General features: G+C 36.1%; 1 protein-coding gene across 1 annotated transcript in view; it reads left to right on the forward strand.

The window, feature by feature from the left end:
- The first annotated feature begins 1,472 nt into the window (after positions 1–1,472).
- The window catches only part of LOC136202610 (protein TIC236, chloroplastic), a 35,519-nt gene continuing 9,421 nt past the window's right edge, over positions 1,473–27,570 (forward strand). Inside the window, exons 1-16 of the mRNA XM_065993341.1 lie at positions 1,473–1,754; positions 2,077–4,128; positions 5,104–5,302; positions 5,413–5,472; positions 6,473–6,577; positions 14,563–14,703; positions 17,702–17,764; positions 18,026–18,256; positions 18,388–18,471; positions 18,996–19,153; positions 19,287–19,809; positions 20,138–20,308; positions 20,402–20,461; positions 22,792–22,914; positions 23,844–24,119; positions 24,240–24,305. Coding sequence (XP_065849413.1) covers positions 2,186–4,128; positions 5,104–5,302; positions 5,413–5,472; positions 6,473–6,577; positions 14,563–14,703; positions 17,702–17,764; positions 18,026–18,256; positions 18,388–18,471; positions 18,996–19,153; positions 19,287–19,809; positions 20,138–20,308; positions 20,402–20,461; positions 22,792–22,914; positions 23,844–24,119; positions 24,240–24,305 — 4,203 coding nt within the window. The 5' untranslated portion in view covers positions 1,473–1,754; positions 2,077–2,185. The remainder of the gene's footprint in view (positions 1,755–2,076; positions 4,129–5,103; positions 5,303–5,412; positions 5,473–6,472; positions 6,578–14,562; positions 14,704–17,701; positions 17,765–18,025; positions 18,257–18,387; positions 18,472–18,995; positions 19,154–19,286; positions 19,810–20,137; positions 20,309–20,401; positions 20,462–22,791; positions 22,915–23,843; positions 24,120–24,239; positions 24,306–27,570) is intronic.

The raw sequence follows: 27,570 nt of genomic DNA on the forward strand, positions 1-27,570 counted from the left end.
TTATATGCTTATATCTTGACATTCTCTCTTATTTTCGAAAAAAAAACGAGAGAAAGATAGTTCTCTCCTAATTATCTTTTTTATCATTTCATTTTTGTTTTCTATTCTTTTATTTGTTTTTATTGCTTACGAAATTCAAGAATATATAATTATTAGAAAATATTAATGAAGTCAAATAAGTGATATCTGCGAGCATGAATGATATTCTATATTGTGAAAGAATGAAGAACAAATTGATTGAATGTCTTGATGAGATATTACAAGATGAAAATAGGAGAAATCATCACCTTAAGCTGATTCAATTGGATATATTGGGTTATTGTAGCAGAATGAATAATTGAATTCGAATACTTGGTGATCATGAAATTCCATCAAGCAAAATAATTATCATGAAGATGAATTTGTGACTAATTCTTATGAATTTTTTTATATGTAACATATTGAATTGATAAATTTTTTTCATGTGCAACATTAGAAAAATATTGATTGTAATAGTTTATAGCATAATATATCGATGTTGACATAGATTGTAATTCTTTTATATCGTAGATTTAATATTTAATTTTAATTGTAGTTTAATTCAATTTTTGGTTTTTCATTATATTCTAATATATTTCTTAACTAATCTCCTATTTTATTATTATTGTTTCATAAAATTCCAATTATAAAAAAAATTTGAAAATATATTCAAATTATTAAAAAGTACAAATCATTGAATTTTGTAAAAATAAATAAAGTATTCACCTTTATTTGGCCACTCCAGAAGCAACCGTTCATGGCCATTATGGGGAAATCATTTACTTAAAATTCTTTAGAAAAAATAATTAATTATTTTCAAAATTAATTTAATTTAATTTGAATTATCAATAAAAATATATATTTCCTCAAAATAAAAAATATATATTAATTTCAAATATATATAATATAATTTTTTTCATAGTATGATATAAAACTACTTAAAAGTAAATATGTCAATTTATTTATTTATCTAAATTATATAAAAGTTCTATATCCTGTGCATCGCACGGGTTTTCGACTAGTTTTTACAGTTTTAAAGCGTTTGATGCTAAATTTTGTTTGCCTAGCCCTAATGGTATGGATTTTGAAAATTTACCGTCAACCGCACAGTTAAAATTAACCCTCAAATATTAATTCATGATTCCGCCACTCAATATAATCAAAATTTAAAGTAAACTCTACGTTAAATGCAAGAATAAAAACAATTAAAAATGTGCATAAACAATAGTCTTGATCACATACATCTTAATGAGTATATAGAATTTGCTCATTCAGCATTAGATCTAGGCTTATTAAAATCCTAAAAGGAAATTCAAAAAATCATGAGACTTAAATTTAATAAATCTGTGAATGAGCAAATTGGTGCATATAAAAAATCCTCATATATAAGCAATAATTTGATACGGATGAAATAATTGTTATAAAGAAGACATTTTTGAAAATTTTAAAGTATTTTCAGAAGAAAGATGCGCCTCTTGCAATGTGTGGGTTAGGTTACTGTCGCCATTCTCAGAAACTTGTTTGGAAGCAAAGAAAAGCAAAGTTTGCAAGCAAGCTCCCATTTCTTCTCTATTCTATCATTACGAGTCAAATAAACCAATTTCCATCCAATTAACAACCCGCACCATACTCCACTATCTTTCAGTCTCTTCGCGCTTCTCCAACGTCCACTCTCCACATTAACAGATACTTGAATTGGTACCAGAAGTGGCAACTTCGACGGTTTTTCTTCCCATGTATGTATGAATGATATATTGACACTATATATATATATATATATATATATATATATATATATATATATATATATATATTGCCGCTGGATAAGTAAACGAATAATCAGGGAGGGATTTGTTTATCTATTTGTCCCGGCTTATGATTTAATATGGTTGTACTTAAAAACGAGAAGCTTAATTTTAAAATTAGCAGCTAATTGATTTAGTTTTTTTTGAAGGAGCCAACCTCCAACTTCTAGTTTGTTGTATTCATTGATTTTGATGCATGTGTGTTGTTGAATGCAATTTATTTATCTACTTGTTTGCTCTTTCTCTTTTTTAGGTTGGGATGCTTGGGTTCATTGTAACTTTGTGAACTATTAGGGGACTAAGAGCAGTTTCTTGGTCCCCTTCAGATGTTTCAATTTTGTTAATAAGGTGTTTAAGGGAAGATGATGAGCTTGCATCTTCAGTCCCCGTTTATTGGGAGTCCACTTTCCAGTTCTTTGAATATTCGAAAACCTGCCAATTTTCTGTATTCCAGCAGAGGTCATATTACCAGAAGGCCATGTCGCAAATGTATGTGTGCCAAGAAGCATAATAATTGGATTACCCAAGCGATTCGGTTTTCAAATTTTTGTGGCAAGTATGTGGTGTTTCTAAGGAATGCCATTGGACCAAGAAATGGAGTGAAAGTGGAATGCATGAAAGAGCGTTTTGCTGAAAGAAAATCTCTTGTGAGGTCATTAGCTCCGCTGTGGGAAGAGGGATTACTTCTTATTAGAGGTTCGATTTTCTTGGCTGTGATATCTGGGGCTTGCTTGTTGGTGTGGTATGGGCAGAACAAAACTAAAAGTTACATTGAGACCAAGCTTTTGCCTTCTGTTTGTTCCCTGCTTGGTGATTACATTCAGCGTGAGATTGATTTTGGTAAAGTCAAAAGTGTTTCTCCTCTAAGTATAACTTTGGAGTCATGCTCAATTGGGCCCCATGGTGAAGAGTTTTCTTGTGGTGAAGTATCCACTATGAAGCTCCGACTTTGCCCTTTTGCAAGTTTGAGAAGGGGAAAGATTGTGATTGATGCAGTTTTGTTTCATCCAAGTGTTGTGATTGTACAAAAGAGGGACTATTCATGGTTAGGTATACCATCATACGAAGAGGGTTTTCAAAAGCGCTTATCTACTGAAGATGGGATTGATTGTCGTACCAAAACAAGGAGAGTTGCCAAGGAGGAATTAGGTGCTTGCTGGGCTAGGGAGAGGGATAATGATGCAAAAGAAGCAGCAGAGAGGGGTTATATTATTCAGGAGGGAGGTTCTAATTTATTTGAAGACGAGGTTTGCAAGGAGGGTGCAGCTTATTCTATAAATTCAACAACCTACAATTCTTTCTCATGCATTGATGAAAATATGCACCGGAAGGACCATCATTGCACGGACACAGGCCTTGAATATGATATGAAGCATGCTGATTTGGAGAAATCTTTTGGTATAAAATTTCCTGGTTCGGGTCTTAAATTCTGGTCTAGTAAGATTGAAGGACCCAAGAAACGCAAATTTAAGAGAAAGGCTAATGGGCATGATATCTCTACAGCTGGGGTAGATACCAAAAGAAGGATTCTTGAACGTAGTGCATCAGCAGCAAGAGCATATTTTCATGGCCTGTCCAATGGGGAGTATGAAGAGCAATCAACTGATGGTTATTGTCTAATGAAACTCAATACCCTTTTGGATCAAAGCCAAGTTGGTCATAACGATGACATAACTATTGATGTAAATAGTAGAGAAGTATGTTTGAATACTGACAACCAAAATGGAGAAAATAATGAAAAGTTGGAAGTCCAGCCACTCAAAGCAAATCATTTTCTTAAGCATACATGTCATTTCAATCTTATACGCGATCCATTTCTTAGTACTCTAGGTAGACTTCTTAAAGTTGGAGAAGTTGGTGAAAATTTACCAACTGGAAGAAATACAGCAGGAGATTCTAAAACCAATGGCGTAAACAGTGAAGATTTATCGGTTGATTTTGTAAATAGGAATATTGATTCACATGAACCTGAGATTAAAGATGGTCATACATCTCAAGATTATAATTCTGAAAAACTTGAGCTTGGTCTTGGAATCAATCATCCAGGTCTAAGTTCATCCCCGAGCTTCAGATCTTCAATATCAAAAGATATTGGTGGAGTGGTATCTCATTTTCTTTCCGGTCCCATTCAAAAATTGAAGTCAGGATTCGCACCGAAAGTTGAGGATATTGTTGCAGAGCTGGTAGACAGGGTAGATGTAATGCACACAGAAGGAATTGAAACAATGCTTCCCGTTTCACTGGATTCTGTTCAGTTTAAAGGTGGAACATTGATGCTGCTTGCATATGGTGACAGGGAGGCCAGGTGAGAATCATTTTGCATTGGTAATTTATTACACCATCAGATTTCCTTTGGCTTAAACTTCGTTATATTTATCTTCTGTGAAGACTGGATTTCAGAATATGTTTCTTTTCTTCTTATTGTTCATGTGTTATATTTTTGGGTAGGAACTCACTAACAGCACTTAGATGTTAGTTTGGAAAGTAAAGGGAAGAAATCAGTAGTTGTTGCTTAGATCTCAATGAAATTCCCATAGTGTTGTCAGCAGAAGTGGGAATTTCATGCAGACATTTTTGGCTTCTGATTGGATAAGTTAGGATGCAATAATATTCATATCAATCAGCTGAAGCCAGGTTATTTATTTATTTTTTTTCATTTTGAAATATTACTTTTGAGCTTTCTCACATCTGTTGTTCTTGAAATCTTTTGTGGCTTAACAGTAATTATACTGATGCATAATTTGAAACTTGATATTACACATCTTTCTACAACTTTGTGGGGCCATTTGTTTAAATTGAACTTTATGATGTTAATTATGTTACCATAATATATTTGTGAATGTAAATATGTCTAATCATTGCAGTCGTTTCTTATTTTTGGACGTCCTACATTTTAGGTAATCAATGTTGTTATACAGATTCTGTTTCAACCTATGGTGTTGTTTGTGGATGTTCTTGTTTGAGCTCTATTGGTATAAATTTTCAAAAGTTTGATGCATCAAACTATGCTGTAGTTTATAGAAAATTATGGGCTAATTTCACTGTCCTGTTCAAATTTTCAGATTTTTCATTTTTTATGTTTATGATTGAATTTCTGAAATTATAAATTTATAACCTAATTTATTATAGCTTATAATGGTTTTTCTGAGTCAAAATAAAATATGAGGTGATTTCTGTTATAGATGTATTCTCTGATGGACAAAGTTTTACTTTTGTATATGATTTTTTAACAACTGAAGCATTAATTTATGCTTTATGATTTCAATGCTCTTCACCTTAGAGAGATGGAGAATGTCAATGGTAATTTGAAGTTTCAAAATCACTATGGCCGTATGTATGTCCAGTTGAGTGGCAACTGTAAGATGTGGAGATCTGATGCTACGTCTGAAGATGGTGGCTGGTTATCTGCTGATGTTTTTGTCGATATTGTTGAACAAAATTGGCATGCTAATATAAAAGTTGCCAAACTCTTTGCTCCGGTAAGGTATACTTTACAACTTAATGTGTTTTATATAATTTAAATTTCTACAAGAATTTTCATTGATGACTTGGATAATATCTATTTGTTAATTTTTGTGTCTTTGTGCAGCTTTTTGAAAGGATTTTAGAAATTCCAATTGCTTGGTCCAAAGGGAGAGCTACTGGTGAGGTGCTTTTCTAACTTAGGTTCAATTTTCATTGTTTTCTTGGAGCTATATCAGCTCACATATATCTATCCTTTTTTTTAAAAAAAAAAATTCCATATCAACATTCAACTCTATTCTTTTCTGTTAGGATAAAAGAAAAACGATGAAAAATAATGATACAGATTCCACCTGCAAAGTAAAATGACTAGGAACAATTTGGTAAAATTTAAGTCACCTATAACATATTTTATTCTAATAAAAAGGATATTATTGATGCAAGAATTAACAAAAAAATATTTTTAAGAGGCAAGTTGAAGTTTAAGGATATTAGTTTATGCTATTGATAAATCAAATTTTACACTATTTATTAATTCAAGGATGCCAATTATAACGTATATTCGAAGTGGTGACATCTGGAATGGTCTGTAGTGATATTGCTATTTCAGGTGAATTTGCATCTTATCTGATGTTAGTAAATACTCTGATTAAATTTGTTTGATGTCGCAATTTTGACGGGTGTGTCTATTCTCTTTATTTTAAACCACATGGGAATCCCTTGCTAACTTCTCTAGATGTTTCTTACTTTTATGGTAGTTCCCAAATTCTTTTATTTAATAAATGTAGCAAGGATAGTGATTTTATTTTATCCATTTGATAGTAATGTTATTCAGTGTGTGCCAAATTGTATTATAAACATATCAAAGCTAAATTGGAAAGTATTGTTTTGATTTCCATTATTAACAAGCATTTACTGTCTTGATTATTTCATTGATTTTTTTACTTTAGATATATTTTGAAATTGTTTTGACTCTTCATTAGTCAACATGCGTTTAATTTGCCTTAGATTTCTATTATTATATTCACTTTTTATACTTGCATGTATTTTGAATTTACAACCAGCTGTAGATTTCCTTTCTGATTCTTTTTGTTTCTCAAAGTAAGTTGGTCATGGAGAACATTTTTCACTTGCTATTATGAATCAAGTTATTTGTGCAAATTGCATGTTGACTTCCTTTTTTGCAGGTTCATATTTGCATGTCAAGAGGAGAGTCTTTTCCTAATCTTCATGGGCAGCTTGATGTGACAGACTTAGCCTTTCAAATATTTGACGCCCCATCGTCCTTCTCTGTATGTTTTAGATCCATTGTTTATTGAAATATTGCTTTATAGAGATATTGAAACATTTTTTGTCCCCGACTTAAAAGTTCCGTCATAGAATATCTTATTTAATGGACCTCATTTCTGAAAGTGGTTAAATGAATCATATAGTTGATGTGTGGGTGACATACGAGTTTTATATATTGGTTATCTAGAGTTTAGGTGGAGTGGAGCTTTAGAAGTTCTTCACTTGCTTGTAGTCACCTTTGTGACCAAAGCCATTTGTTGTCCAATAGAAGTTGGGGTGTTGTCCCATAAAATTTTGGGTTTGGGGGAGGTTACGAGTTTAATCTTCTTTCTGCTAGGCTGGCTAGCTAAAAAGAAGGGGAAAAATAAAATCTCTTTTGGATATATTTTAGTTTTGGGCCACCTGCATGTGGTTGAGCCATTTGAAGTGGGCTAGTACTTGATTCTTAGAGATTTATTTTAATTCAAATTGAAGGAAGTGCAGTGTTTGTAGAAGAGAAACAGAAAGATATTGGAAAAGGGAAGAACATAGGTCACAAGAAAATACCTCTTATGAGGCTTGCTATTTGTTTCTAGCAGGTAGTGTCATGGTTATTAAAGGTGATGAAGGGCCACATGATTCCAGTTGGAATTAGGAACTAGTGTTGTTGCCATTCCAATTTCCAATTGAATTCTAGTTGTTGCAAGCCAAATCCAAATCCAAATCCCAATTGGATTTTGGATTTATTTTATTTGTTTTCTTTTCCTTTCCGGTTTACAACTCTTAACCTATAAATACCTTAGTTGTTGTGTAATGGTATGGTGTAGACTGCTAAGAGCTGCTACAAGACTTTTAGGCTGCTTGTAGGGTAGATATGGGCTGCTTGTAGGATAGACTTATCTCTTTGACTTTAGGGGTGTTCAATATACTAAATCTGTATATATATATGTATCCTCATGTAAGATAATGTTCATAGAAATACCAAATACAAACTTACATGGCATAAGAGCTTTAGGTTCTCTGATTTTTTTTTGGTTTGTATGTTCTGGGTAGTATTTCTCAGGTTGTGTATCGTGAAGAGCTTGGGTCTCTAGGGTATATTTCAAGACTTCTGTTTATCTCACCACCCGTCCTAGTTATCTTTTCTGTCTCCGACCGACCTCTCTCCGAATTACGACCGCCGTCTGATCTGTGCGTGAGTCCCACGCGCCATCGTAAAAAAATTCATCCATCTCCACGTGCCGACGCCTGAAGTCTCCTCCGCAACTCTGTCTTACCTTCCCCGCGTCGTGATCTTAATTCCGGCCACCCTGTGTGCTCGCCGTCGTCCAGAACGTCCCTTTTCAGGATATCTACATTTCTGGTACCCCTCTCTTTTACGCGTACAAGTTTTTTGTTTACGGTTCTATTCTTTTTTTAGAAGTAGAGTTTTACTTAAATTAGGTTTACTTCTTTTAATTTAAGTGTATTACTTTTAAAGTAAAAAAAAAAAGACAGTAAAAGAAAAAAAGGGAGACAATAAAAAAAGAAGAGAGAGATAGTAAAAAAAGAAGAAAAGGAAAAAAAACTACATATATCTTTTTCGATCTAGTTTCATGGCAGAAGGAATTGAAAAGAAAATTGTGATTGAACTTACATTAGGCTCCAAAATTACGGATAGAAAACTAATTGTCAAAACTATACTCAGTGGCAACGGACTATCTGTAGGTTTGTCAACAGTGCTAATTTAGAAGACCATTTAACTGGTAATCCTCCGCCTAAAACAAATGCTGCCGTAAGAAATGGTTGATGGAGGATTATAAACTGTTTAATCAAATTCAAAACACTCTCGATCCCACTGTTGATGATGTTGTGACTAACTCGTAAAGGAGTTATGGGAATATCTGGAGTTTCTGTATGCTAACAAAAAGGATATGTCTCATCTTCATATGTTACTGTTAAAGATTTACCGTGCAGAACAAAAAAACCGATCTCTTCTGCAATATTACACTGAAGTGAAACATGCATACGAAGAAGAGAACAATATGTTTCCTATTGTGTCTGATGTGAAACAAATGTAAGCACAGAAGGAGCGCGTTGTTGTTCAGTGTTTTTTGGCAGGTTTAGGTCCTGAGTATGATGTGGCCCGTACACAGTCGTTGACTAGTGGGACACTCCCGTCTTTCATAGAAGTCTATTCTCGTTTACTTAACGTCTGTAAGGATGGCGTCATGGCTTCTGGTCCATTGTCCTCTGACTCAGTGGCATTGGTAAGTAATGCTAGTCAAGATCGTAGAGGTGCAGACACTAGTCTTCCTCTTGGCATACGAAGAAGAGAACAATATGTTTCCTATTGTGTCTGATGTGAAACAAATGTAAGCACAGAAGGAGCGCGTTGTTGTTCAGTGTTTTTTGGCAGGTTTAGGTCCTGAGTATGATGTGGCCCGTACACAGTCGTTGACTAGTGGGACACTCCCGTCTTTCATAGAAGTCTATTCTCGTTTACTTAACGTCTGTAAGGATGGCGTCATGGCTTCTGGTCCATTGTCCTCTGACTCAGTGGCATTGGTAAGTAATGCTAGTCAAGATCGTAGAGGTGCAGACACTAGTCTTCCTCGTGGCAACCATAGTTCCCCACGTACTTGTTACTATTGTGGGGGAGAAGGGCATGTCAAGAAACATTGTTGGAAATTGCATGGTAAACCGCCCCAGCACTCGGGACAGAATATTACCAGGAGATCTGCAAATGTGCCAACTCAAGGCGGCATCGTCCCAAACCCGTCCTCTGTCACCATTTTTACAGATGATCATGCTCGATTTCTACAACTATCTGCGACTTATGATGCAGAACACCATCCACCTCCACTTCCGCTTTGGCTGATACAGGTAATCATGCTGCATGTCTATCCACCTCCTCTCGTAGTTGGGTTATTGACTCTGGTGCTATAGACCACATGACCGGCAACACATATATTCTGTTCTCTTTTCAACATCTGGTCACTTTTCCATCTGTTATGTTAGCCAATGGTTCAACTGCTTCCGTAATTGGACAAGGGACAGCTCACCCAACACCTACTATTCCTTTATCATCTGTTTTGTGCTTACCCAATTTTCCACTAAACTTATTATTTGTCAGTCAACTTACTAAGACTCTTAATTGTTGTGTTATTTCTATCCCACCCATTGTCTTTTTCAGGATCTTGGGACGAAGCAGATTATTGGTAGAGGGAACATGGTGAATGGATTGTATGCTCTTGATTCAACTCATCGACATGTGCCGAGATCCATTGCTTGCACAAGCTCGTCTCTTTTACAACTTTATTGTCAATTTGGTCATCCGTCATTTCCCGTTTTGCTGAAGTTATGTCCTAGTCTTCCGTGGAATTCCACTCTGGAGTGTGAAGCTTGTCAATTTGCTAAGCATCATAGAGTTTCGTATCCTCCGCGAATTAATAAACGTGTTGAGTCCTCCTTTTACTTGGTACACACTGATGTATGGGGTCCGTGTCCTGTTATCTCCAAACTTGGTTTTCGTTATTTTGTAACCTTTGTGGATGATTATTCCCGTGTTACTTGGCTTTATCCTATGAAATATCGTTCAGAATTATTTACTATCTTTTGTGCCTTTCATGCTGAAATCCGCACACAGGTTAACAAATCTATTTGTATTTTGCGAAGTGACAATGCTAAAGAATATGTCTCTAGCAGCTTTCAATCATATCTTTCCCAACATGGTATTATTCATCAGACTTCTTGCATCGTTACCCCTCAGCAGAAAGGTGTTGTTGAACGTAAGAATCGTCACTTACTAGAAGTTGCTCGAGCATTATTGTTTCATATGAAAGTTCCCAAAGCCTTTTGGACAAATGCGGTTTCCAATTTGTTTTCTCATCAACAGAATGCCCTTTTCAGTTCTTAACGGTCAGATTCCATACTCCCTAATTTTTCCCTCATCTTCATTGTTTCCTCTCGCACCTCGTATTTTTGGGTGTACTTGTTTCGTTCAAGACATGTGACCAGAAGTCTCCAAACTTGATCCTAAATCCAACAAGTGTATCTTTGTAGGTTATTCTCGGACTAAAAAAGGGTATCGTTGCAACTCTCCCTCTTTGGGTCGTTATTTGGTGTCTGCTGATGTTACCTTTTTTGAAAACACTCCTTTCTATGGTCTTGTATCCACTCCTTCTGTTAATGAGTCACGTACTTTTGACAATAATTATCTTGTTTATACTTTAAGTGAGCAGGTGGTTTCCATTCCTTCCCGATCGGTTGTCCGTCAAGTTTATTCTCGATGCATACGCCACTCAAGTGATGCCACTCCCACTGCCCTAGTTGCCAGTGTTCCCCCTCCTATTTCGTCTCCAGATCCTTCCCCATCTTCCGATCCTAGCCTTGACCTTCCTATCGCCCTCCGTAAAGGTATCCGCCAATGCACTTATCCCATTTCTTCATTTGTATGTTATGATGCGTTATCACCTTCCTCCAAGTCTTCTGTAGCCTCTTTAGATTCTGTTGCGGTTCTTTCCTCCCTCTCTGAAGCACTGAATCATCCTGGATGGCTTACAACAATGCAAGAAGAAATGCATGCCCTCGAACATAATCATACTTGGGATCTTGTGTCACTTCCATCTCAGAAGCGTGCTATTGGGTGCAAATGGGTGTTCATTGTCAAATTCAACCCGAACGGTTCTGTTGCTCGGCTAAAAGCTCGCTTGGTTGCAAAAGGTTATGCACAGACTTATGGCATCGACTATTTAGAAACGTTCTCCCCTGTTGCCAAACTATCATCTGTCCGATTGTTTGTTTCCTTGGCTGCTACTTACAACCGGCAACTTCATCAACTTGATGTCAAAAATGCCTTTTTGAATGGTGATTTACGTCAGGAAGTTTATATGGAGCAACCACCTGGGTTTTTTGCTTTGGGGGAGTCCGTGAAAGTTTGCAGGTTACGTAGGTCTTTGTATGGTTTAAAACAATCTCCCCATGCCTGGTTTGGGCGATTCAGTGCTGCCTTACAAGAATTTGGTCTTCGTCGAAGTGCTTATGATTATTCTGTGTTCTACTCATCATGTAGTTCCGGGTGCATTTTACTAGTAGTGTATGTTGATGATACTGTTGTTATTGGGAATGATGAGACTGGTATTAAAAAATTGAAAGACTTCCTTGGTACTTGTTTTCAGACGAAGGACCTTGGACAATTGAAATATTTCTTGGGGATTGAAGTTTTTCGGAGCCGTAAAGGGATTTATCTCACTCAGAGAAAGTATTGCCTAGACGTGTTAAATGATGCTGGATTGATTGAGGCAAAGACTTGCGATGCACCTATGATACCAAATGGGAAGTTGAAGACTGACGATGGAGAATTACTTCCGAATCCTGAAAAATACAGACAGATCGTTGGAAAATTGAACTATCTTACAATCACTCGTCCTAATATTTCCTTCGTAGTGAGTGTTGTAAGTCAATTTATGTCATCTCCTAGAACTTCACATTGGGATGCTGTCAGTCACATTCTGAGATATCTAGAGGGGACTCCAGTACATGGGATACTGTATCAAAATCATGATCATCACACTGTAGAAGGTTTTACAGATGCAGATTATGCAGAGATCTTACAGATAGACGTTCTACTACGGGTTATTGTGTATTTGTCAGAGGCAACCTCGTATCTTGGAAGAGTAAAAAGCAGAGTGTGGTATCCAGATCCAGTGCAGAATCTGAGTACAGGGCTATGACACAAACTACGTGTGAACTTGTATGACTACGACATCTTCTTGGTGAGATTGGGTTTGTTCAGACTAAACCTATGAAGTTATGGTGTGACAATGAAGCAGCTATCTATATCTCCAACAATCCTGTATTCAATGAAAGAACAAAACACATAGAAGTTGACTCTCACTTTACTCGGGAAAAGCTAGAAGATGGCACAATCACAATTCCACATATCAGAACAGGGGGACAATTAGCAGATGTATTTACCAAAGCGTTGCCGGGTAGTCGGGTCAACTATATATGTAACAAGCTGGGCATAATTAATATCTATGCCGCAGCTTGAGGGGGAGTGTGTAATGGTATGGTGTAGACTGCTAAGAGCTGCTACAAGACTTTTAGGCTGCTTGTAGGATAGGGTAGATATGGGCTACTTGTAGGATAGACTTATCTCTTTGACTTTAGGGGTGTTCAGTATACTAAATGTGTATATATATATGTATCCTCATGTAAGATAATGTTCATAGAAATACCAAATACAAAATTACAGTTGTATTAGTTTTTCAGACTTTGATCATTAATCAATAAAATTCTCTTGAAATTTCCTCTCAATCCTCTTGGTTTTGTCCAAGTGGTTGCTAGATTTGTTCTAGTGTTTCCTATTTCTTTTCGTCGGGTTTCCTTATTAAACTTGCGTTGAACACCCGCGATATCAAAAGGTGTGCCTCAGATCAAGGCTCATGCCTAGTGGCCTTAGAATGCCAAAGGCTGGCTCTGTTTCAAAGGCTCACATCTTGGCGTGTGTTTGTTAGAATATCATCTAGTATCCAAAATAAACAAGAAAGGGCGCTGTTGAAGACCAAAAACAAGAAAAGGAACAAATACGAATCTGGGGACAGAAGAACTTGAAGTTCAAGATGAAAGTCGGAACTTGGAAGTCAAGATGAAAGTTGGAACTTGAAGAACAAACTATCAGGATGAAGAGGTTGAGAACCTTGAAGATGAATTTGCTGATGTTGGAGATGATGGTGGTGATATTGATGAGTGATGATGAACGTACTTGTTAAAGGCGCGCCTTGCACAAGGCGAGGCACAGTTTAAAAGGCTCTCGCTTGGGCTTTGGAGCCTAAGTCAAGGCGCACTTCAGTAACATATACTGTAACCACTCTAATTTAAATAAGCTTAATCTTAACCCTTGATCTAAATAAGAATATCAAGAGACGTAAATAACAATTGTAACATATACTGTTTTCACTAGTTTTTTTTTTTACTGTTTTATTATGTTAATGTCTCTATTATGAAGTATGAACTTAATTTGGTGTTTTTGTCATTTAGTTTTCTGTTTTTATGTGGTTTTGTCTTGTTTTTGTGGTCATAAGTGTGTTTTTTTTGGTTTATGCTTTAACTAGTAATAGAGTATTAGTGATATTGATATGCTTTAACTAGTAATAGGGTTTTTTTTTTTTTTTTTTTTTTTTTTTTGCGCCTCGTGTTCCTCAGGCACGCTGAGACTAGGCTCCAGGACCCTTTAGCGCCTTAGTGCGCCTTGCGCCTTTAACAACTATGGTGATGAATATGGAAACTCTTGGTGAAAAGTGGTTATAAGTTAACTTAAGATCTGATTGAACTTTAGAATTTACTACTATGAATTATAATTATGGAAGAGTTATATTAGTTAACTTAGGATTTATTGGATGTTAATTTTTTTGTTAAGATTGTGGATATGATGAAGTATTTGTTGCATTTTAGAATTTACCACTTCTTAAATGTTAAAATAGTTATCATTTATGGTTATATATATATATATATATATATATATATATATATATTTTAGTATGCCTTATGTCGCTCAGGCGTGTCCCCGCGCCTTGCTCCTTGTGACTAGGCTCCAGGACCCCCTTTCACCTTAGTGCACCGTGCCTTCTTTAGGTATCAAAAATTTCTTGACTGGACCTGTGCATTTTTCAAGAGCCATTTTTTATTGCATGGAAACTTATGGGGACAGGCATGATAGTTTCGTATTTAACAAATTATACAACTTATTGACTGATTAACACTAGTGTAGTGATTGTGGTTGGGATCAAGGGTTTGCCGAGTTATATTATTTGTCATATTCAAGCTATATACATATAGGAGGATTCTCTCATCTCTTTTGTTCTGTCAATTCCTATTATTTGTCATATTCAAGCTATATACATATAGGAGGATTCTCGTCAAAGGATACTTATATTTTTTCTGATGTATGCTTTAGTTGCATACCGAAATTGAGCTCATTTCCTCTGAAAAGCTTTCACTGGAACATGCCTTTACTTTTTCTCAGAATATTTCGGCAAGTTTATGTTTCCGTGGTCAACGAATATTCTTACACAATGCAAGTGGCTGGTTTGGCAACATTCCATTAGAAGCTTCGGGAGATTTTGGTATTCACCCAGAGGAAGGAGAGTTTCATCTAATGTGCCAGGTATGGTTTTCTATTCGTTTCCCCTTCTGTATTTTTTATGCTTATGACTCTTGATTTGGCATCAATTCATTGAATCAAATGTAAAAAACACTTAATCCTTTATGAATGAAAGGTTGCGTTTCCCCCTGGTCTCTATGAACACGCCTAGTGCATAGAAGTTTCTTGATTCTATGTGTGGATACCATGACATGGAAAGTTATAAAAGTAAAGATGAGTGCATGTGTTCAGTTTCTAAATCAAGTGGAATTTTTTTTGTCTTGCTAATTTCAATGGTTGAAAAAGTTATATTTATATATATATATATATATATATATATATATATATATATATATATACGTATATGTGTATATATATATATATATATATATTTTCGAGCTGATACGAAAGTTGTCCATCATGTGATGAATCTGCAGCTATGTGATGAATTCTTAGGGTATAAGATATTTCCTGTTTTGATACAGCTAATCTGAATTAACTATTACATCTTGTAATGGGGGAATCACCTGTATAAAGAGGCCAGTTAAGAAAATCTGGAAGAAGGGTGTGAACTGAATTCACTATATTGTGTTGGCTTTCTTTTGACCTTTTCTTTCGTTTACTACTTGTATCCACTCACAAGAATGCTAGTTAGTGTTTTATATCAATTCATAAATTTGACATCAAATTATCTGAAAAAATAGTTTATCAATATTTATTTTTAAATTTTGATTTAACAACTTATGCTTGATTATTGATTTTGAATTGTGTAGCCATGATAATAAATTATTCATGTTAGATTCGTCTCATTTAATGTTGAATGTCAACAATGAATAGCATATACGTAACTTTTTTTTTTTTTTTAAAGTGAATAGATGTTTTAGGATCTGTTTTGGTACCCATGCTGTTTTGGATTGTGGTAATCGCTGATTAATTGTTACCAAAACATGCTTTTCTTTTTTCATTTGACGCTTTAAAGGAACATTGAGAACTAAGTTGTTTTTGTGTTTAGATAACTTTATGTTTGCTGATGATATGTTTTACTAATGGAATACAACCAAAAAGCATAGTATGTTGCATGGAAGCAAATACTGGAACTGAAATGCAAACGTATCCGAGATACAATATTTGCAAAAAATATAAGAAACAGAACATGGGAGAAACATGTAAATAATAAATATAGCTGTCAAACTATAGTTTTTAAAATTATAAGGATGCATTTTTAATTCTTTATATATACACAGTAAATAGAATTATATAAAGTCAAGAGAGGAGGATAAAAAGAGACTTTTCATTTTGAAAGCTTCTAGGAGACAGATCTAGAAAATATTAGGGATTTACTGTCATTAGTGTCAATGTGCCTTTGAAAACACATTACATCCTAAGAAAAAAGTTCCAAATTCTAAGAAATGAGTTTCCAATTTTTTTAAATTACGGAAATATGACTGGAAATTTTTTGTACAAGTTTCCGAGAGTTTTGGTTTTGGAAACATATAAATGCTTCAAAATCAAAGTTTCAGTGCAACATAGAACATAACGGGTGCCAGGCCCTTAGATCTTAGAGAAGTAATAATTTTATGTGCAGTTATCATATATTAAATTCTTCACTCAATCCAAGTAATTTTGCTAAGTTTTCGAAAGAATTTATTTCATTGAAGTGTTGGCTGATACCATAGTTTTAAAACGCGATCGCCTCAGGCGAGAGGCGACAGAGGCGATCACCCCACCGCCTTCCATTCTGGAAGGCGGTTGACCTGCAAGAGGCGATCACCTCTTGCAGGTAAGGCGTTAAGTCAGCATTTTCTTTTAAAAAAACCTAATTTATATTAAAACCAAACAGACAGACAGCCCGATAAAATTAAACAAATAGACACACAGACACCCCCCAAAACCCAACTCACTCAACTCCAACGGCTCTCTCTGCTTCCCCTCCACCACCGAGTCTCTTCCCAGCTCGCCGGCGGCCGGTCATTTAGTTTATGTGAAGTATAATCGAGCTTTGAAGAATCGAAAAAGGGGTTAAGGACACCATTACTTTGAAGGATATTGATGATTGTAATGAGTGGTTGACGGGTAGAATGGAGGGAGAGAATAATAGTGATGGTGATGAGCTTGTATTTGAGGATGACGATTTGGGTTGGGCTATGGTTGGTAAAGCTAGTGGAGCGGAAGATGTCTACTGTACTAGGGCAAAAGGCAAAAGTGCTACCCCTACCCCAAGTGCTAATGTCACAAAGACATACGTTAGAGGAAACACCTCCTCTTCCCGGTCAAAAGCCAATCCTCCTCGAGTTGTTAGAGATCAGGTCCATGATGAAGATGATGATGAGTATGAAGTTGAAGATGAAGAAGAAGAAGAATATAAGGATGATGAAGTGGAAGATCTTGATGGGGATATAGATCTTGATGAGGAGTTGGATTTGGGGGATGAAGATGCTTGATATTATGTTATTTTGATTTAAGAATTAGCACTTTATTATTAGACTTTAAGTTATTTTGGTTTACAAGTTTAGTAACTAAACTATCATTAAGTACTACTAGTTTTTATTGAGTTAATTTAATTTTATTTGATTTTCTAATTTTTTGTCGCCTCACGTGCGAGAGGCCGTCGCCTCGCCTCAAGGCGATATTTTGCCCTTGTCGCCTTGACTCGCCTTTCGTTTTTTAAAACTATGGCTGATACTCTTAAAGTGGACTGCTACGCTTGGTTATGTGACAAGTGACTGATACCATTTTTTAGACCCTCGTTGAACTGCTCTCTGGCGTCTCTTTGATTAGTTATTTGTTATCAGAAAACTCATTATGGAGACACCAGAATATCAAGCATGTGTACGTGGAAGTTTGAGGTGGTAAATTGCAATAAAATGCTATATATTTTCTTCCTTATTGTTAAAGAAGTCATTGCTTCCTTTTCATCTGCTTTTACCTTATACTGCCCGGTTACAGTGGCTTGTTATTTCTCCAGCATTTCATTCTAATATTTGTATTCAACTAATAAGCTATGTGCTATTGATTTATTCAGGTTCCCAGTGTAGAAGTAAATGCTCTGATGAAAACATTTAAGATGAGACCTTTATTGTTCCCGGTAAGTGCATCAGGAGTTCTCTAACCATTTTCTCTTTTTATTTTTGCCCCCTACGCTGTACTTAAAATTTCATGATTTTATTTATCATTTGGACAAGTCCTTCTAGTATGACTTTCTTCTTATGTAAGTGGATTTATGGATGAGCAATTCCAGTCTTCAATCTTAGTGAAAATAGTCAGTTACGTTTAAGGAATTGAATGAAAAATAGTTCACCTGCTCCATTGAATTTAACTCTTTTCTTTTTTTCAACATTTGCTGCAGTTAGCGGGTTCTGTAACTGCTGTATTCAATTGTCAAGGGCCCTTAGATGCTCCTATATTTGTGGGAAGTGGAATGGTTTCCAGGAAGATATCTCATTCAGTTTTAAATATTCCTGTGTCCACTGCATATGAAGCGATGTTGAAAAGCAGAGATGGGGGCGCTGTGGCAGCATTTGATCGTGTTCCATTTTCGTATCTGTCTGCTAATTTCACATTCAACACTGACAATTCTGTAAGTGGTTTGGATAGTTGATCTTGCATGTGTGTTAACGTACAGTGGCCTTTTTACCAAGTTCACATCTTGTGCTGCTGCTGTTCTTTTTTCCATTCTGTTAAATTTCTAAAGTTTACTCAATTCCATAGGTTGCTGACTTATATGGAATCAGAGCTACCCTTGTGGATGGTGGTGAAATTCGAGGAGCAGGGAATGCATGGATTTGTCCTGAGGTAAACTCCTTTGAGAAAAAAAAGGGAAAAGAGTTTGTATTTTTTACTGTCTCTGTTCTTCTGGAAATTGGATACTGTGTTCTTCCTGGTTTTGAACTGGCTGAGTTTCTAGCTATTAGGACTTTTCACTGATTTGAAACCTCTCTGTGGAAAACAACAGGATTATAGCTATCATCAAAGACAAACCGTTTTCTCCAAATATTTATCTTGCTTTAATGTATCATATTATATCATTTGGATTCTATTGGTTCTTGTCTAATCACAATCTAGTAAGTTCCACGTGATCTATTATGCACTGAGCTTTACGGCTTTTGAGTTGAGTTGAGCCCATGTATGCTAACATCTGTATTGTGTTCTTCTGTTTCCGTTGGAGTTATATAACCAGCCAATTGAAGTAGTAATGAAATATGTTTTAGTAATTATATATGTATAATGTACAACAAGATCTTGAGTATTTGTATTTTCATTTTGCATTTGAGTTAATTCTTCCTACATTCTAATTTGGAGTACTTAAATTGTAACAGGGTGAGGTGGATGATACAGCAATGGATATAAATTTCTCCGGCAACCTGTCCTTTGATAAGATTTTAAATCGATATGTTCCAGGTTATCTTCAGCTGATGCCCCTAAAATTAGGGGACCTAACGGGAGAGACTAAATTTTCTGGATCCCTTTTGAGGCCGTGAGCTGCATGGACTTTCCCTTCTTAGCTCTGAATATTACAATATTTCTTTTCATATTCTTTTATCTTCTCGAGAGTCATGTTTGCAGGTTCATGATATTTTGTGTTTGATAGATATTATTTTTGGACGTAGGAGGTTTGACATCAAATGGACTGCACCAAAAGCTGAAGGATCATTTAGTGATGCTCGAGGAGATATCATGATCTCACATGATTATATCACTGTTGATTCTTCATCTGTTGCATTTGATTTATACACAAAAGTTCAGACAACTTATCATGATGAATATTGGCTAGAGAGACAAGAGTTTGATGCTAAAAATGGTGTGCCATTTACTGTGGAAGGAGTTGAATTGGATCTACGCATGCGTGGTTTTGAGTTTTTCAGCTTGGTCTCTTCTTATCCTTTTGATTCTCCAAGACCTACACACTTAAAAGCTACTGGAAAAATCAAATTTCAGGGAAAGGTTCTAAAATCTTCTAAAAATTCTAGTGGGCATGATCTTCCTTCTGAGAAGAGTGTGCAGCACGAGCAGTTAGAGGGAAACAAAGAAAGTCTTGTTGGTGAGGTTTCAGTATCAGGTCTGAGACTTAATCAATTGATGTTGGCACCCCAGTTGGTGGGACAGTTGGGCATCTCACGTGACAGTATCAAGGCATTGTCTCATTTTTTTTTCCTTTTGTTAATTGAATATTTCATGCTTTATCACTTGCTATAAGGAACTTGGAAAATGTGAATGGCTTTGTTAATGTGGCTATTGCTATACTGATGTTGAAATTACAATAACATATCTTTGCTCATTGATCTTGCTTGAGAACGTCTTCTATCAAATTGTTATCCATGTGAAATTTTAACATTTGTTACATATTATGAAGGCAGATGCCATTGATATACTCTGACTATGCTTACTTATTGCTTTTTTATTTTTCTGTCTTTCCCATATAGCAATGTATTCTAAATCTATGCTCTTGCTGGTATTGCAGCTGGATGCTGTGGGTCGACCAGATGAAAGTCTTACAGTTGAAGTTGTGGGGCCATTACAACCTAGCTGTGAGGAGAACTCACAAAATGAAAAATTGTTGTCTTTTTCCCTTCAGAAAGGTCAATTAAGAGTTAATTTGTCCTTCCGACCGCTACATTCTGCTACCTTGGAGGTATTTTACAGTTGTGCTTGCTTTTTTGTAAAAGTAGCATTTCCTTTTGACGATGTAAGCTCTCCACTCTTCCATCTGTGTGATTTATTTTAGGTACGCAATCTGCCCCTTGATGAATTGGAGTTGGCTTCTCTCAGGGGAACTATTCAAAGGGTAATTGTTAGGCTATTTTTTTCTTTGTCATCTTTGCTTTCACTGCCCATGATAATGCTATTCATTTTGCATTTCAAATTTTTATTTTTGGTGGTTCCCAATGCTAAGAATGCCACAGATGGTTTCTCTCTTTCTCTCCTCTTACATGTGGAAGAAAGAGATGTATATGTGCGTGGTTGTGCATGAGAGTATTATTGTGGGATATGAGCCCACTATAAGAATTAGCCTCACTCGACTTTCCTGTCTCTATTACTTTGCCAGTTCTTTTTATTGATGTTCAGAATTAAATTCTGTAAACAAAGGTCTAACTCATCCCAAAAGGTACCTCAAAGGGAGAGGATTGCCTCACATATATAAGGAGTCATAGCTTCCCAATTAAGCAATACGAGATATTTAACAAGCCCCCCTCACGCTCAAATCATTTGGGGCTTGAAGTAAATATTAATGGCTAAACCAACATTGAATAGCATGGTTTTGATACCATGTAACAGATAAAATAGAGAGGAATAGCTCTGTATATTTGTATATTATAATGAGAGGGCGAGCCTTGGCGCAACGGTAAAACGTTGTTGTCGTGTGACCAGAGGTCACGGGTTCAAGTCTTAGGAGCGGCCTCTTGCCAAATAAATTGGCAAGGGAAGGCTTGCCCCAGTACACCCTTGTGGTGGGACCCCTCCCCGGACCCTCGCTCAGCGGGGACGCGTAGTGCATCGGGCCGTCCTTTTTTATAATGAGTAGGACATACCTATATATGTACATGATACTATGCTATATAAGGAAAGACTATAAATTATATTTATTCTAATTCCTAATTCCTATAATCAATGAGCTAATTACTCTATAAAGCTATATTCTGTAATAACATGTAAGGTTCAAAAACAATATTTATTATCTCTGAACACAAAGAAAAGAAATGATATGGCCCTCCACCTAGTCTTGTTTTGCCTGTACATATTTGCCAGCTGATTGATTGCTTGCTTGCTTTCCAACTAATTTGATACACGTTCAAGTCCAAAAATTGAACCATAAAGTGCTTTCAAATTTGTTAAGACCAGAGCAATTCCATAGGCATGCTTAGCCTTTTTTTTAGTAAGGAGTTACTTAAGTCTATTCTTGGGGCAGGCTTATGGTGTATGCTACATAGGATGAAGTTCTTGACTTTGATGCAATGGGTGGAAAAATCTTCTATATTTGAGAATTCCTTGGTCTTAGTTGTGGTTGGGACGAAAAATGCAACAACCATGCAACCAGTGTTCGCTTACTCGTGATTGTGGGGAAATGTTGGATGTGCTAGTTTAGATGAATTGAATGGATAAGAATAATTCCACATCAGACAAATGAATGCCAGTCAAACGTAAATATTAGTGAGTAGGACCTCTAGTTGTCTTGCCTCATTTGGATTGGATATGTTATCAAGCCCATGCATGTGGATCTCTGAAAATGAAATTTACTTTTTCTCAGTTGGAAAGTTCATTGTACTAATTCTAAAAACTTTTGAGATTTATCATTCCATTTCTTCAGTAGATTTCTGAAATGTGATGGAAATATGCTGTCTTTTGAAAGTCAATGGGTATAAACCATAGTTGTTAAATCAAGATTCGACTCGTGACTCGAAATCTCATTTTGTGAATCGGAACTCGTGAATCGAACGGAATCGTAAAATTCAGATCAAAATCAAAATATTATAAAAAAATAAAATATTAACTATAGTTAACTTTAAATGTTAGTTTAAAAATGCAATTGTAATATCCAAATAGAAGTTTTTACAAGTTTTTAAGTTGAAATTCAAAGTTAATACAACCCAAATCAAAAGAAACCAGAGACACGAAATAGAAGATGATCGAAAGAATAGAGGAAAGTAAGTTGAAAATAACAAATAAATAAATGAAAAGAGGAAATGTTTGGAATTTATAAAGTGAAGAGTTATCTGATAATTTAGATAAGAAATACTGTTATCAGCACACATTTTTTAGTTTTTAAAAATTGAAAACAGTTATTTTTTTTCAATAGTGTCATGAATCAACCGAATGGGTGGACTCGACCACCGATTCGGAGATTTCGAGTAGTACCATAGATACGACTCGAAATCTTCATGAATCGGATCGAAATGTACTAGTCAACTCGTGACTCGTACGATTCTAACAACTATGGTATAAACTGCATTCTCATTTTTCAATGGATAATATGAATTGCATTTTCCATATTTTGCTTCTGAAATAAAATTAATGTTCTGCTTCTCTAATGGCTAGAAGGTTGACTTGATTTGAATGACAATTGATTGTTATTTTGTATCTGTTTTATACTTGCTCAATTGTTGCTTGTACTTTCAGGCAGAAATTCAGCTTAATCTTCAGAAAAGAAGGGGTCATGGTATGTTATCTGTGCTCCGTCCAAAATTTAGTGGCGTTCTTGGTGAAGCCTTAGATGTGGCTGTTAGATGGAGTGGTGATGTTGTAAGTACCTAAATATCAACAAATCTGACCTTTTCATGCTGCATAGTGGTTGTAATAATCTAACTACATGTCTTTTTCTCATCTTTGGTTTTAAATTTAATGTATATCTGTTTTATAGGGTGGTTCTGAAGCATAATGTCTAGCAGTTTCATTGCCTGCTTCTCATTGATATCCTAATTTACACGTTATTGGATACTCAGATTGATTTAGTTTTATTTCCCCAAAACTCATCTTGGTTAACTTATCCGCTATATGACATCGTCTCTTGCCTTCACTAGCTGGGATTTACTATGTTTCTTATTTCCAGATATTTTCTTGTGATTCTTATTCTACAACAGTAACTGCTTGCTCTTTCAGTTCTATCCCCAATATCTGTTTTTCCAAACAGTTATCCAACAAGTGATAGATAGGGCCAGCTGATACTTTTCTTGATTCTTCTCTGTTGCCCACCGCATCTAGATATTTGATGGAATTCAATTTCTGTAAAATATTAACTCACTATATGTTGTCCATTACGCAATCTGGTCCAACTACAGGCCCATTGCATGTGTATCACCATTTTGTTCATGGGAGGAAACGGAAAGCAAATCAAGCGCTGGATTTAATTTAGTTAGTCCATTTCCGTTGTTAGAATTCTGTTCTGATTAGAAGTCTGTAGTTAGAGTTCTGTTTTGATTAGAAGTCTATTTTTTTTTTATATCAGCTTGTATGTCCTATTTAGGAGAGACCAGTTATGATTGAAATAAACAAACAAAAACTTTACAAGGTCTAGTTACTATATCCCAAAGCGGTGCTGCCTAACAATGTCCTAGTGGATGGCTCTCCCAAATAGGAGGGGTGGGGTGGGGGAGGGGGGGGATGCTTATTTGTTTTCTTGCTTTCTGAATGATGTGACTAATGTTCTTTCTGTGTTATATGCTACTCTTTAGATCACTGTTGAGAAAACTGTTTTGGAACAAATCAATAGCCGTTATGAGCTTCAAGGTGAATACGTATTGCCCGGCACCCGAGACAGGAAGCTTTCTGGGAACGTAAGGGGTGGCCTGTTAAAAAGGGCAATGACCGGACAACTGGGCAGTGTCATATCTTCTATGGGAAGGTGGAGAATGCGACTCGAAGTTCCTCGCGCTGATGTTGCTGAGATGCTTCCACTTGCAAGACTTCTTTCACGAAGTTCAGATCCTGCTGTACGGTCTAGATCAAAGGTTGTATTCAACTTGATCACATTGATTTTTTTTACTATATGGCTAATTATTGTCTTACATTTCTTTATTTTGGTAGTTCTTTTTAGTTTGAAATCATTAATTGGTGATTCTTTCAATCAGGACCTCTTCATTCAAAGTTTGCAGCCAGTATCACTATTTCCTGAGAGTCTTCAAGACTTGCTCGAGGTATATAGTTCATAATCCTATTCTATTCATTTTTTTCGTTTCTTATTGAAATTCTCAGGTCTTGGGTTTGAAATTGTTTTTGTATTAACAAATGCTAATAATATATACAGAGTGATAGGAAAAAAAAAAGCACAAAGATAGAACAAACAGAGAAATAGAGAATTGTATTGATAAACTTGTACGAAATTGACAGAAAAGGAAAGATAAACTGAGCTGAGAAAGATCTCAAACTCCCACAAGAATTAAATTCCCGCCAAACACACAAATGGTGCTTACTAACATAATTCTTCCTTCATTCCCTCCTTCTCCCTCTACACATTTATATATACTAACTAGAACACACTCTCTCCTATTACTAACTCTTTGGTTGTAGCCATATACTAGTCTCTTGATCACAACCAGAGGCGAGATGGGGTAGGGGCACCGAAATACTCCATTGAAGCTTGAACTTGTTCTTCTATCACCAAGAATGCACCAATTTGCTTCTTGATTGCACTTATTACAAAATAAGAAAGGAATCTGGCTTCCTGGCCAAATAGTTGCTTGAAATCCTTGTAGGATTGGGTCATCCACACAACAACATGAACAAGTAATCCATATCAAGCAAAGGTAAACCATAATGAAAACTTGCAATGTCGACAAGTAACCCTGTGTCTTCAATACATCAAAAGCATGACTTTTGACTTTATTCTTGGCAGCTAATGTCAAAGTTCCCATTCGAAGCCAAAATTGCTTGATCACCACATAGGTTGTATTTACTTCATCATGAATATCCTTTGAATGCACCAATATAGGAGCAATCCTCTGTCAATACAGGCTTCAAACTGATATTGTGATACCAAATATTTTTGGAAGCTGCAAAAGAGAACAATTGCAGCCCAAGTGATTGTCTTGAACAACCTGGCCAACATCTTCAAAGGAATCTCGAGCAATTGATTTGGAATTATACAACTGCCAACACCTAAATTCGAACCATTTCTATTGATTCTTCGTGTTTGGGTATTAGGAAAAGGAAAATCCAGAACACCGGAGAAAGCCTTCTGGAAATATTCTCAGAAGTGAAATATAATTTGGATTGAATTTGTTTAATGAGTTTTTGGGTTGGGTTGTCTTGAATCATGTCATTAAAAATTGAGCTCTACGTGAAGATGCATGTAATGCTTTGGGTCCCATTATACAATATCTGAACAACACCTTGCCAATGTGGTGGCAGCTCCACAACTTCAAAATTAAATCATGAGTAACCCTTTTTTCTGACAAATTTGGGCTGTAGTGACTCCCCTTTTTCGTCGGTCAGATTAGTCATCTCCAACACCCTAAATACACCTCGACCTTGATATCTCTCTTGATCGTGAACATCGAAATTAGGGATGAAGCTGTTCTTGTGCACACCAAGGAAAGATTTGGGATTTTGCCTATATTGCTCGGAATCTTTTCCTTTTTGAATTCGGATATGTTGACCAGTATCAGTAAACAAGAGATTCTGTGGAAAATCTACGGAATTCCCTTTTGTTGCTGCACTGACCCCTTAACCTTTGCTAACGTAAGGATTCCTTCAATATACTGATGATGGAGGTCAGAACTGCGTATATCTTGAATTTCGACTTCGTTTCACTGAGACAAATATTGACGAAGAATGCAGCATGCCTGTGGAATAATTAGATTTAAGTGGAACGAAATCCTCTTTTTCAGCGGCCTAAAATCTTGACCAGTATCCACACAAACAAAGGTCCACTTATCCTTATTAAGTAGAGGCACATGACTAGCCCCACTCTTTGGATACTGTCATGAAATCAATTGAACTAAAAGTTTAAGTTGATAGTTAAGGTCCAAAGGTCCAATTCATATTAATATATGATAACCCTGCACGCAAATGTCCACTCGGCTTGAAGCGTGTACAACACATACCCATCTTACCATGTGTTTAAATCAACAAACGGGGTTACCAAGAATCGAACTGTTGATCACTAGGTCTAAGATGCTCTAATACCATGTCATGAAACCAATTGAACTAAAAGGTTAAGTTGATAGTTAAGGCCAAATTTATATTAATATCTGATAGATACCATCGCTCTTGATTTGTGAGAACATCACGTTTCCTCCACCGCAAAGAACCATGGCGGTGAGGGTAACACACTTCAAAGGTACATACTGTCATACCCTCAATTCCAAATTTAGAAGAGAGAAGATGAGAGAAGAAGAGAATTTAGGTAGTAGCATGGTTCACTAATTTCCAGCATGCTCTCACAAGCATTACACCTTTCTCTTAAATAGAGAAAGGACAAAGACGGTTATGGACAGTTGTGGTAATTTACAGGTGGCATAAAAAACTTAACAAAAACCTAGCTTTTTAGCAACACAGGCTCACAGATCACCTTTAGGGAAATAAAAGTGCAGAAATAACCAAATTAACAGAATCATAAGAAGAACCTAAAAATAACATTTGCAGTCCCTGAACTTATTTTCTACCCTTGTATGTGACAAACCCCCTCCTTTACTGCATTATTGTCCCAAGAATGGAAAAATTCTAAGAAATTGAGCAGCAAATGTGGCCTCATCCTCCTATGTAGCATCAATTGTAGGTAAACCCTCCCATTGAATAAGAAGTTGTGGAACAACAGAGTCTGCAATGACAGCATTGCAAGTATTGACAATCTTGGCTGGTTGGATGACAAATTCACCATCAACTTTTGGGGGGAAGAGTAGTTAATGGTGTAGTAGACATAGGAGGCTTCTTCTTGAGTAAAGAAATGTGGAACACATCATGGATTCTGCATGTAGAGGGTAGTTGTAAATGATAGGCGTCCTTGCCTATTTGTTCCTTAACCTGGAAATAACCATAGTAACGAGCACTAAGCTTCATGGAGCTGCTAAATGCAACAGTGACTGCTTGTAAGTATGATGCTGATCCACATTCTCTTTCATCATGTTCTGAACAGAAGCCAGACATTCTTGAAGAAATGAATTCATTTGAGTTCTTTCTTGTAATAGCTCTTCCACAACTACTACACTAGAAGAAGTAGGAGGAGGCAGGATAGGGAATTGAGGAACTATGCCTGGAATGGGGGGCATTTTAATAGCACTATGGTAGGTAGAATTGTACTAGAATTCTGCCAAACTAAGCCACTTTGACCATGTCTTGGGTTTAAGAAAACACATACTGCGGAGGTAAGTTTCTTTCTAGGCATTGGTTGAGTCTTTCAGATTGACCATCCGTTTGAGGGTGGTATGCACTGCTGAATTACAACTTAGTTCTCAGTAACTT

The sequence above is a fragment of the Euphorbia lathyris genome, chromosome 8 (genome assembly GCF_963576675.1).
Source record: "Euphorbia lathyris chromosome 8, ddEupLath1.1, whole genome shotgun sequence".
NCBI classification, from domain to species: domain Eukaryota; kingdom Viridiplantae; phylum Streptophyta; class Magnoliopsida; order Malpighiales; family Euphorbiaceae; genus Euphorbia; species Euphorbia lathyris.